Source organism: Argiope bruennichi, chromosome 3 (assembly GCF_947563725.1).
Source record: "Argiope bruennichi chromosome 3, qqArgBrue1.1, whole genome shotgun sequence".
Classification (NCBI taxonomy): Eukaryota; Metazoa; Arthropoda; class Arachnida; order Araneae; family Araneidae; genus Argiope; species Argiope bruennichi.
The window spans coordinates 46,179,385-46,193,285 of NC_079153.1; the positions used below are offsets into that span (position 1 = coordinate 46,179,385).

Genomic DNA, 13,901 nt, shown 5'->3' on the forward strand with positions numbered 1-13,901 from the left:
AAATCGCATTGTTAACATTATGGTCGGCCAGCTCGATGTCTTGCTTCTTCCGAACTACTCGATCATCCTATTGAACAAGATTTTCTATTGTTACAACCTTATGTTCCTTTACACCTTACATGGAGAATGAGATTGAGAGCTGAGTGATCAAAGATAGAGCTGTCATATTTATTTTGAATTGTCGATATTGAATTGAAGAACAAATTATTAATTTCAGAATATTGAGAAGCTTCAAATGTACATTAAGTCCCGTTTCAAATTACAAATTCCTGATTTTGCATGCTTTCTAGAAAACTACCCGTTTACTTAAGCTTCAAACTATAGCTTGCATCTTAAATTCTTACAACTAAAATAATACTCCAAGCAATTTAGAATTCCATCGGCTTGTTTATTCTTTCAACATAACAGCGTATCTTACAAACATTGCCAGATTCCAGAAGGTTTACAATTGATCATCAGCTATTATACAAAAAAATGAACGAAATAATATTTATTATTATCAAAGAAAAAATCGTTTGCTTTTACTTTTTAATAATATTTTAACAAAATAAAAATAGTAGCATTCATAAAATGTCTGAAAAGGAATCGTCTGCTAAATGTCTATTAACATATTTTGATTATGATATTTACCGAGCATCTGAAATATCTGACAAATACTTGAATCTTCTCAAGTTTATGTCAGAAAATAACCATTGTTTATGGCTGTTGGTAATAAATTCATTTTGCTCACTATTCGTCTTTCTTCTTATGTTTTATTGCAACTAGAAAAAGGAATGGTTTTTGTGCGTTTCACAGTAAGAAAATGGCATGAAAATTATATTATTGATTCAATTCAGGGAACTGATTTTACAAACTGGACCATTGCTTTACCAATTACATTAAACGTAATTAAAGCAAAAGCGATTTTCGGTTCTATTATTTACACCAGAATATCTATAACCTAAGTACGACATTTTAATCTAATTGTTATTTTTCTTTTCTTTTCTCACATATGATGCAAAAATTCGTAGCTTTAGCATTTGTTCATTTGAACCAAAACTGAATGCTCTTAGTATCGTTTTACTTTATTTTCTTGTGACATGTTTCTATATTCAATATTTGAGGATTGATAGTGATTTTTAACAAATTTTGTGCTAATCTTTTAGCTTCAGAGGATAACCCCAGCTTTCTTGGCATCATCACATATAAAAATCAAAATATTTGAAGCACCTTAACTTGTGCTTAAAATATTTTGATAAAATTATTATAATTAATTGCATTGCAACGAGTACCTTCTTCAAGGATTTAATGACAGTTTTACTACGTACATTAAAATAGAGATATTTAAATCTATGATAACAAACATATACAGACTAAACTATGAAACAGAAATATCCAAATCAGAGATATCTCTATCTATGCGGTTTATTCCATAAACCACATCTAGATCAATGTACTAGATACGTGTAATAAGTAAAGTAAAATTTAATATTTCTTAGCCAAATATTGAACAGAGTCATCGTCACAATTCTAATACAATTTAAGCGAAAGTCAAAATTTGACAATTCTGGATATATAGATATTTAAAATAGGATGGATGTATAGATATTTAAAAATTTTAATGTTTACAAACCAACTTGGTAAAATCAGGTTTTTGTTATTTCAACTGTACTATTTTTAAAACTCAAAATATTCCCTAAATTTGACAAGATTTCATTAAAAAAATTGCCATTACAATACAACCTAACAAATTTTTTTTTCTTTTTTTAAACCTAGCGACAATCGGTAATACATTTTCATATTAAAATGTTGACAGAAATCGGTATTGTTTTCTGCCCAATAGAGACGAATAATTACAGATTTTTATCAACATTTTAGTCTCAGTCAACGTTGAAAATATTTCTCACTTTCTTATTCAATGTAAACTGATGGCTTTGTAATGGTGTTGCATCTGAATAGAACTTCTCTTTGACACAAAAAATATTTTCACATAAAATGTTTAATTAGCAGTTATTTATAAAAAAGAATAACTATAGTATATAGTTTAATCCATTGAAGTAAAAAATTGTATAGAATTACACGAGAATTAAAATAAAATTTTACAAATTTTTGCGAAGGATTAAAATAAAGTTTTGGCAATTGAATTTAATATCGAAAACGGTATTTTATCTATACACCAAATAATATATGTATGTCTACAGATCAGACCGTTTGAGCAACTAAACTTGCATATACATACTTCGGAGAGTGGGAAGGTACGTTAAGGAACGAATCGGATTATTCTTGCAATTTTAATTATACTTTTAATTAATTAAAAAATTGGCATTTTCTCGCAATATCTTTTGAAAATATAATAGAAAATTATTTTTTACAATCTTCAAAAATTAAAAATATATATATCTTTTCAATTATACAAGTTTTTTGCCGTGTAATTTTTTTTCTTTTAATAAATTTTCAATATATATTCTCAACAAATTATACAATAATATATTTTAATGTTGAAATGAAACTCAATCGTTTTTATTACTACTATTCATTTTCTCCTGCCCCTTCCAATGCTGATGAATTAAGATATGAAGAGTCAGTTTATTTTTATATTCTGAGTGGGTTCCTATTAAAACCATGCTTTTAATAAGATTATTGAATTGTATGACAATTGTAATGAATTACTATGAATGATAACTATGACAATTCATTATGAATGATAATATGAATGATAACTATGACAATTCATTATGAATGATAATATGAATGATAACTATAACTATGACAATTGAATGATTAACTTCAGAAGTAGGTAATGATAAAATTTCTTCAAATAAAATTCGTTCGTTTTAAGAAAAGATCGTTTATTTTTAAACACTTTTGTATTACCGCTGCTTTTATCAAATGGAAGAAATTTTCATTGAATATATTACATAATTGTGAAATATATTTTGCATTTTATGAGTCTTCTTACTATATATTTTGTGAACATTTTTTCACTCGGGAAACTATTATCGTATTAGCTAAAATTTTGTCACTCCCAGTTTAAAATTAGGCATCACATATTGCGTAAAATGATATAAAAATAATTCGCATGGTTATACAAGCATAAAGTGGCACATGACAATCGCAATTTCAAGCTTAAAAATGATTTGTTGAAAGTCCCCTAAGACTAAGGAGCATGCAAACTATTTAATGGAATTTGTCATAAATTTCTAATCTACAGCATACAGAAATAAAGTAAAGAAAATAAAAAAAAATTATTTGCCTGATTTTATAATTGCTAAATCAACGATCTGCGATCGAAAGTAACATTTCTTCCATTCAAATTAATCCCTCATTTTTATGCTTTCTATAAATGTATTGACATTTTGAACTTTTTGTTGAAATGATTAAAACTGTATTTATAAACTAAAAATAACGATTAAAGTTATTAATTTTTTCAGTTAAAATTTATAATTTTATAAAAAAAAATCTTTAAAATCATCCTTTTGATCTGAAACACTTTGAGAACCTTTTTGAATTTTTGAATTTTGTATTTTCTAATTTCCAAAATACAGTACTAGGAAAAAATGGCTTTAAAAACTTTTTAATGCGTTTTATTTAACTACTAAAAAGAAATTACTATCAATTAACCGGAATATCCTAACAATATTATTTCCATTCGTAATACTTTTCTTTCAAAGAACACTTTTTCTGCGATGCTTATTTATGAAGAATCTGTAATTTCTCTTTCTTTCTCTTTCTCTCTCTATCACTTACATGCACGCTTAAGTTTCAAAGGTCGAAATGTCTCTTAATCTTAACCAGTATTTCATTTCCTAGAAAACATTTTTCTGAACACTATTTTGCATTTTTTGTTTATAAAACCGATTATCCATGCATGATTTAGTCATTAAATTGGAAAAAAAAGTTTGCTTCTTTAGATGAATAATCAGAAAGTTGAGATTTTGCGAAAGAATCTTTTTTTTTTTAAAGAATTTTGATGGATTACAGAAAGACGAAGCAATCAGGGAGAAAAAAGGATTTTATACTTCTTCATGAAAAAAAAAGATTTATGTCAAATTTAATTTGATTTAATGAAAATAAAGAAAAATCTAATTTACTTCTCGAAATGTTTTTTTTAAATAAATCAAGATTTTATAAATATTTTTAAAAAGGTATTTGCTAATTAAGTTTTAGTTATAAAAATCATTCTAGGATTAAATTTAGTCTTTTTTTTCCTTCCGATTCAGACTTTTAGAAGATTATTCAAAGAGAAACATAAATTTCCAGAGAAATTCTAATCTTGACTGAGAATTATTTAATAGAATAGAACAAATTTATCATTTCAAAATCTTTTTTATTATTTAATAATAATTAATTTATTTTATATGGATAAAATATTTAATTTTTGATCTAAAATAATTTGTTTATACCTATAAAATTCTAAATTTTATATATAGAATCTTGTTGTTGTAATCTGATGTTCTTCTAAAAGTACTTAGAAACCGATTTCTGTATTTCCCCTATTATATCTATTCTACATTTCATCTTAACTGCCTAAATTTTCAAATTCTTTAAAATATCTTTATATTCTTTATATTTTTGGTGCAGCACATAAAAAGATTTATTAACTTCAAACAGGGTTTTAAATATACCTACGAACCTAATAATACCTACCGATATCTTTAAAATACCTAGAAAATAATATTTCATATCATTATATTATAGTAAATATTCTTATATATAAATTAAACTATTTTTTATAATTTTTATATAATTTATTAAATAAAGAAATAATTCTCTCCCCCTTAGAAAATACAACGGGGAAACAAAAAATTTGTAATTTCATTTTTACTGTCGCTATTTAATAATAAAGATACAATTCAATAACATTAAATTAAATATATTATATGCCATGAAATACTCATAATAAAATAATTAATAATAATATAAGCAACAAAACTAAAGTGTGTAATAAAGATGCATAAACATACACCATTTGAAAAAGAGCTTATTGCTGTTTAAATCCGACGAATTCGCGTTTTGTAAATTTTAGTGAAATGTAATTACATTTAAAAAGCATAATGTTTAAGAAATGATAAAAATACATAAAACAGCGTATTAGAGTTAAATTTTATTCTATCTTTAGTTGCAGTAAAAGTGTTCATTAAAAATGTAAAAACTCTCAAATAGTAAAAACTTTTACAAACAATCGTAAATAATTATTCTTCAATTTTATGTTTCCTTATTTTTGAAATTACTTTTCTAATATTTTTTTTGTATTACCATGTTATGCCACCACTTCTCAAACAAGTTATCTGTGTGATTTCAGAATGGAAGCCACATTATCCTGAACTAAGACTTTGAAGTGGAGCTTTTACATCCTACATGCACAATATTACTACAAAATGAAATAATAAATAATATTAATAACGATTCTGTTACAAATCATAACTATACTGTCAGCAATATATCAATAAGTAATAAATAAATAATGAAAACGAGTAAAAAAATCTATTTGCACCACCATTTATAATTTTTGAGTTCCGCTAATTGTGATTTCTTTGAAATTTTGAGAAAGCATAAATAAATCCATTTATAATATGTGAATAAAATTTAATTCGGTGTGTTTAGAAATAAACAAACTCCTAATAAATATTTAAAATTAAATAACAAACAACAAAAGTGCATTAAAAAAATTGAAGGAATCTCACAAATATATGAAATTATTCATAACAAAAACAAATCAAAATTATCTATATTTCAAAAACTGTATCTTTCTTTTTTCATTGTAACACTACTCTTTACTTACATAGAACATAAATTCCATGTTTCACAAAATATATCCTCTTTTTTCCCCCTCCCCTTTTAAAATCTTTACTTTGCCATCTGTAATAGAATATAGCATTACAGGTGAAACCAGTTCTTTACAGCTCTCCATACGATGCCTTTAATCAAAATATGTTCTTTTCCTTTCAGCTTTCAGCCGACTCAAAAGCTCCAAACGACAATTTTACGTGCTAGATGACAGACATTGGCGCCTGTTCTTTTACCGCTGCGAAGAAGATTTCCGGAGTTCGAAACCTCCCCTTGGGTCCATCGCTCTCTCTGAAGCGGCCATCAACCTCACATCCTCAGAGGATGTCCACCAGTTCGTTGTCCAGTGAGTCCATCTCTCCTAACATTTTATTTATGCCATTCTTCAGCGATGACTTAGACCACTGTCTAACTCATCGTCGAAGAAAAGACTGCTTTTGCCTGTCATGTTTTTATTGTGTTTAACTGAAGAACGTCCATCTGATATTTCGTTGTAGGAGTTGTTTACTTTTTTATATTTTCATTCGTAGATTCTCTTTCCTCTAGTTGCTTATGAATCACTGAAAAGAAACTACATATGGCATGTAATATGGACATTTAGATATGATGAAATAAAGCAGTCTTATTTTTTGCCCGCCTAAATTTTAAATAAATGACATTAATGATATAAAAAATAGATGAAATTGCGTATTGTATGATATAAAAAGAAAATATATTTTTCTTTACTTTTGTTCCAACGTAACAGCAATATCAATGTCACAGTGGATATTAAAAATGAATACAAAAATGGATTACATTATTTTTTGTTTTTATAACATAGAAATCTTGCTGATATCAATAAGTAATTGAAATCTGCTATCGTAAATTTCATGTTATCATGTGAGAACAATATTAATTATTAGTCATTGTTTGTCTTAATTAATTTAGGTAATCAACCAGTTTAAATCGGTTTGAAACAACCACGTGACTATCAGATTATGCATACTTCGAGGTTTAGAAAATGACGTTGTTATTATTTCTTTTTTTTTTCATCTCAAAATCATGCGAGCTTCGAAACTTTTTTTGGATGATAACTTCTTAAGAACCTACTCTTTATTGGTCATACAGGAGAATCGGGTACATGCCAGACATTCGTGCCAAGTTGTAACTTTTTGTTGCATATAAGTCGCCAAATGTGACAACCTTCTTTATCATTTTAATAGCAAAAAATTTATGCCTCAAAAGCGATAAATCTCCAATTTTCTGCCAGTGCATTTTGTAGCTTCAAAAACCTCAAATCCAAACAACATCCAATTCTCACAAGATTAAAAAAAATCAGTTATTTGCTTATCTTACTACTATCTAATCAGTTATTAGAAAGGTAAAATATAGAGTTGAAAAAAAAAACAGTGAAAAATATTTGTGAATCAAATTTTTTGGAAAAGAACAGACATTTTGTAAATGAGCAGACAGTAAAATTTCGTTTCATTTGAAATTTAAAATCCAGTATGCTTAATTTGTGAAATAAATAAAATCGGCCAATCCTACAATCCTATAAATAAGCGATTGCCAATGCATTTGTCTTTTTAATTATGAAGTGAAATCTTTTAAGTAATTACTTTATAGTTAAAATCTAATAAAACTAGTGAGGCTTAAAAACACAATACTGTTCCGTCGTCAAGTTTACTACAGTTTCTTTTAATGTTAAAAGGATTCCCAGTCATTAAATAATAAACTAGTTATAATCTAGTATCCACTTTGAACAAATTACCGCATTAGAAACTTCGATTTTTGTAACAGTTTTGTACTTTTGAGTTAAAACAAAATAAAATCTTATCTTTCAGTTAATTTACAAAGAGTAAAAAGCATATTCATATCGTAAATAATAAAAATAAGATACAAAGTACTTTAAAAACGTCGAAAATCTATTAACAGAACCTAATTTTAAAAAATCCGGAAAACCAGTGTTTATTGTTATGCTTGAAAAAAAATATAATTTTGAAGCCCCAAGCAATAAAATATTTCTAGACTGAAAAGCTATAAAATGAAATGAAATAAAATATTTCAGTGACAGTCATTAAAACTTCTACCAAGCACAAACTGATTGAAAAGAAAAATTAAAGAAACTAAAATATGAAACAAAAATTTACCAATTAAGACAGACAAAACAAGGAAATGAAATACTTTAATAAAAACATTGTTCTAATTGTCTATTATTGCACGATTATATTTTAAAAATATGCATACTACTAAATAAAAACAAGAATGTAAATTTGACTTAGGAATTTTTATGTCCGAGAAAAGTAATTTAAACTTGTATGATTCTTCCACCGAGGAACACCTTAGAGATCAGAACGAAAAACTTCCAGTCTGATGGTTGGTTCTCGCCAATCGGGTTTTCACAGAAACGGTGTTGATCGGCTCCCTCCTATTGATGGAGAGACGTGTTTCCTACGGGAATGGTTGTACCATGGCCGGTATTGACCCTTAGGAATCTCAACCATAGTTCTCGCCAGTGTTGCTGCCATGTTGGTCAGATTTATCCGTATGCTTTAATAGCAGGTCAAATTAGCCGGTTAAGGTAAACTTACATGATTTAAAGATCTAATGAAGCATGATATTGCTTTCAATGTCATAAGAATAAAATTCAAATTTTATTTTTATAAATTGCATGTTGATAAAAAATTATTAAACTCAAACAAAAAAAATCTAATTGATTAAACTAAGATAAAGCATTGCTTTCTTTGAACATTAATACCGAATTATGTTTTCACTTCCTCTTTTATTTCGTAGTATATATTCCTTTTAATCTGCACAAGCAGTTATTTATATTAGACTGATTCCAATAAATTCCTAATTTTCAGTTTTATCAAATATTTTGAAGAAATTTTAATTAAATGCCTTAAATATTAATAATTAAATAACCAGAAAGCCAATATTCGAGATCAACAAGCTGGTCGAAAAAGGCAGATAGTAAAATAAAAATATACCTTTCAAACACGTCGTAGCAATATTAGTCTACGATGTTTTTTGGATTATTAATTAGACTCTCCTTTGATTTTTTTTAGTTCTTTTATTCTAATAGTTGTGATGGTTTTATCATGTTCAATTGAAATCAAATACTATAAACCGACAGGAGTAGCCTCCTAGAAACTTTCTACAATCTTTCTATATCAATTTACTACAATCTTTCTTTCAAAACTTTCTATGATCTCATCCTCTTCCCTCCTCATAGCATTGTTGAACTTGGATTGGCATTGATGAACATTATTTACGAAATATAGATACTTTGATGCTAATCCAGCATTTTTACAGCAACTATTGTTTGAATATGTATTCTAGGCGATATTTTTTCCAACCGATTAATTTGACACGGAACTAAAATTGCAGTCACATGACCTTGGTTAAGACCTTGAATTACCACTGACAAACCATATTAACGAAATATTGATCTTTGGTGTGAATACAACATTTTTATTGAAACTATCGCTTGAATATGTATTTCGGATGTTTTTTCCAACTATTTGAAACCGAAATTTGATACGGAACTGCAGTTGTAGTCACACTATCTCATATTGAATTTCATTGTTTTAATACATTTCATTTACATGCATGCAAAAGTACAGACCGACAGATGGTCACGCTTCCGAAAATGTGATTCAAAATTTGATACGAAACTACATTTAAGATTTTAAACTTCTGTATCTGATTTTATGTATATATGACTTGACGTTTTGTATTTATCGAATTCACTTGTACTGGAACAGGATGGCATATAGATCTCCTCTGAATGGATTAAGTCCAAATTTGATTGAAATCTATACGTCACATTTCATCCTTTTTGTTTAAAACATTTTTGAGGTGAAATATTCATACAGAGGCAGGCATAATGTCAAGAATTCACTTTTCGAAACCAGGAAGGTCTCAAATATAAAAATATGTAAATATATCGAACTCGAATTTTTTGTCGATTGTACTATTTTCTCTATACTTCATAGATGAGAAAATAATAAAATATTTTTAAACGATATATTAATTTTACTTTTTTTTTTGATATCGAGCAGTTTTTGTCACTTTATATATATTTTTTTTTAATTTCGGACAGTGTTATTTTTTCTAATAAAAAAACACCGAAGTCAAAATAAAACTACCGTATAAAAAAATATTTTCCTTCGAAACTTGATATAAAAATATATCCTTTCACACCATCATTTTATTTCATCATATTTCTTTGCCGTAGCAAATCGAAACCATTTCCCACATTGGCCTTTTTTTTCACTTTGCTTGCAAGATTTAAACCAGATGTGAACATATGTTCGGTTGCCAATAGTTATATCAAAGTTACGAAAAACTCGGGAATAAACTTTCGCCATTTCCTAATCTCAAAAAATTCCGGTCCTCATAAAATGATGGAAAAAATTACCTGAACGCTGAGGCATATGTTCTAGAATTTAATAATATGATATCTTCTAATATCAGATGATGTATTTCTGGAAACTCGAAAGCAGTTATGGATTTTTATGATTGTTTAAAAAAAGGATTTCAAACCGGGATCATAAAATAAAAATGAGTTATCTATTTTTTAAGAAAACTTAGATCTTATTAATTGTAAAATGTAATTCAATTTTGTTCTATATTGTTAAAAAATTGCCCTTGAAGGAATTGTGCAAATCTGAGTAATCAGATAATGAAGTAGGTTAATTTAACGATATTAAAAAATTGGAAGTTGCTAATTTCATTTGTTTCTTTCTTGTATGTTTGCTTAGAGTTGATACTACGATAAAAAGTCGAATTCGGCAAAAATATCCAATGGTTTTTTATTAAACATTCTTAAATTTTTAAATGAGTGTTTTTTTTTATTTACATGTTTTACATGTCATTTTTTATTTACATGTTTTATTTTATTTCCTAAAATATTATTTTCTCAGATTATAAATTTTGTAAATTATTTTTTTAAAACTTGAAAATATAATACATATTTTAATTAAATTTCGTGTAACTATTTTTCCGATAAGTTTTATGACTTCTAAATTACAGAAAAAGCTATATGTTCATTTAAAAATGTTTGTAGTAATGTATAATGCGGTAATGTATTTAAGTATAATGGGAAAAAGATTTTCGTATTCCATACTAGTTATATGATGTCTTTAACTTTCGTCCTGTAAAAATATATCTTTAAATGAATTTCTTTCCTTTCCTCCGTTCGTTTTATAGTATGTTAAGTGATAAAGAGACTTAAAAATGTTTGATATTCAACAACTATCTTACTGTTTCTAAACCAGATGTTAATTTTTTAACTTTAAATGAGCAATTCTTGTCAATAGATAAATTTATTTCGTGTATCTCGGAAACGGCTCTAACGATTTGAATCAAATTTTATATTTAGATAAGGTTATACTTTCAAGTTTATCCATATAGATATCCGTCCTGAAACATTGCGATTTTGCGCACATAAAAACTTTTTTTAACTAACTATTAGAGCCCTTTTTATATTTCATGCTGATAATGTCATACAGCGCCAGGTTATACTTTTCAAGTTTATCCATATAGATATCCGTCCTGAAACAATGCGATTTTGCGCACATAAAAACTTTTTTTAACTAACTATTAGAGCCCTTTTTATATTTCATGCTGATAATGTCATACAGCTCCAGGTTATACTTTTCAAGTTTATCCATATAGATATCCGTCCTGAAACAATGCGATTTTGCGCACATAAAAAATTTTTAACTAACGATTAGAGCCCTTTTTATATTTCATGCTGATAATGTCATACAGCGCCAGGTTATACATTTCAAGTTTATCCATATAGATATACGTCCTGAAACAATGCGATTTTGCGCACATAAAAACTTTTTTTAACTAACTATTACAGCCCTTTTTATATTTCATGCTGATAATGTCATACAGCGCCAGGTTATACTTTTCAAGTTTATCCATATAGATATCCGTCCTGAAACAATGCGATTTTGCGCACATAAAAACTTTTTTTAACTAACTATTAGAGCCCTTTTTATATTTCATGCTGATAATGTCATACAGCGCCATCTCAACAATTTTTGTGGGATTTGCATTGCTGCCATAGGATGATAGCCTATTGGTACCTCAAAATGTTTTGAGACGGTATATGACATTATCCGAATATCAATGCGTTCGAATCACAACCAACACAGCAAAAATGCAATTATTTGTTAACCAATGAACTTGTCGTACAAGCAACATTGCCGTGTCTAAATATTTTCTCCAAAAAAAAAAAACACAATTTTACAAAAAGAAAAACAAAACTCTCGAACGAAGCTCGGTCTCCTAGGTACTATAACTTAACTAAATTAGCTCAGTACAAGTGTCAAGAATTGGCACTTATCAACAATTGTTTAATTTATTTTGTAATTCATGATTCTACGGATGAATTATTAAGTATAAAATTCTATTACTGATATGAGTGTCTGATTCTACAGCTGATATTTAATTTGGTTTCTGATTTTCTTCAAAATAATGGCTAAAAGACAGATTTGTGTTTCATTGCATTCTCTATAGCACATATACGTTCTTGCATATAGCCTACAGAATATACGTTCTTGCATATAGCCTACAGAATTCATATTACATCCTCGAAACACTATTCATAGAATGCTTGACCTTATTCTGACATGTACTTTTATTCTTCAGTTTATAATACGTACTGTTTTTAACATATGATATTATCTTCCTTAGATACGTTGCAACATTTATTTAAAAATCTCGGCAAATTTATGCTTTATTCTTCAAATGTCAATCCGAAATACTGTCTCAGTTATGCAAAAATCATACATTTTTTAAAAGTAAGATTCATAAATGAATTTAATAAAAGGAATTAATGAATCTAAAAGAACATATGTTAAATAGTGTGATAAAAAAGTAAATCATCAATAATTTTATCATTGAATCTGTAAGAAAAAAAAAGGAATAAAAATAAATTCTTTTTAATTAAAATGTAATTTCTAACACAATTTTATTATATTTTTGAAAGAATTTTTCTTTCCTACGATATCCATTAAGGTTATTCTGCTATTTACCAAGTTGTGATATTTGTAAACGTTTCATATAATTAATATCCATTTTAAATATTATTTATGTTGAATTATTGAAAATACTATAATGGAGAACTAAAAAGACTAATTCGAAATTCTCGAGATTAAAATATGAAAAGATATTTATGTATTTTATTGCAGTCTAGAATAAACGTTTATTTTTTATAGAAATTCTTATTTTATTTGATCTAAAATTTTTAAATATACGCCGTTATAATTTTTGCTTGCATATCCACATTTTCATAAAACTATTTAATCTGAATTTTTTAATACACTAATAAAAACGTTTTTTATAATATATTTATATTCATATTTAATATCAATAATTATCCAAATCTTAATATCTATACGAACTTGTAATACATTTTTTCTATAATTTAACGAATGGGGCAAAATGAAAGTGAACTTCATGGATAAATCTATAATTAAGTCCAGAAAAGTTTGTAATATTATACAGTAATTTAAAGCCCTTAAGTCTTCAATTTTTTAGAGTTCTATTAGATTAGGAAGTTAGTGGAAAAGTTAATTACAAAATCCCATCTTTACTAGCACGAAATAAAACAAAATGAATAGAAATTGTGTCAATATAGTCTTAATCTACAGCATTTTAACTTATTACATTTTCCAACCACAACATGTTAAAAACATTTTATGTAACTATTTTTTATATGTGTGGTAGCATTTAAACCATATGTTACAAAATGTTCTTTTACCTGAAATGACCAATCGAAATACCAAAGTTACAAATAACTCGAGAAAAAAAAATCTTTTTTTTTTTTTAACTCCAAACGATATTAAAGTTCCTGTCTTCGACGAGGAAGAAAAAACAAGATCAAAAAGTCGTCTGAAAAAGTGCCAAAGTTTAATCATATGGTATGTGATAGTATCAGATGATCGATTTCTGCTAACTTGGAGGCAGTTATGGATTTCCGCAGTTGCTAAAATGGGGTTTTCAGGTTAATAACTTTAACCAAGAATAGAAGGAAAAAAGGAACTATCGATATTTTTCCATGTTTTATCACAGACGTAATTAATTATCAGCTGCAATTCTCTCTCCATGCTGTAATCCGTAAAAAAATGTTCTTT

At 27.1% G+C, this 13,901-nt stretch overlaps 1 protein-coding gene across 1 annotated transcript in view; it reads left to right on the forward strand.

Annotated features, from left to right (window-relative positions):
- Window positions 1–13,901, forward strand: part of LOC129962825 (uncharacterized) — a 424,996-nt gene that overhangs the window by 342,639 nt on the left and 68,456 nt on the right. Inside the window, exon 2 of the mRNA XM_056076824.1 lies at window positions 5,929–6,112. Coding sequence (XP_055932799.1) covers window positions 5,929–6,112 — 184 coding nt within the window. The remainder of the gene's footprint in view (window positions 1–5,928; window positions 6,113–13,901) is intronic.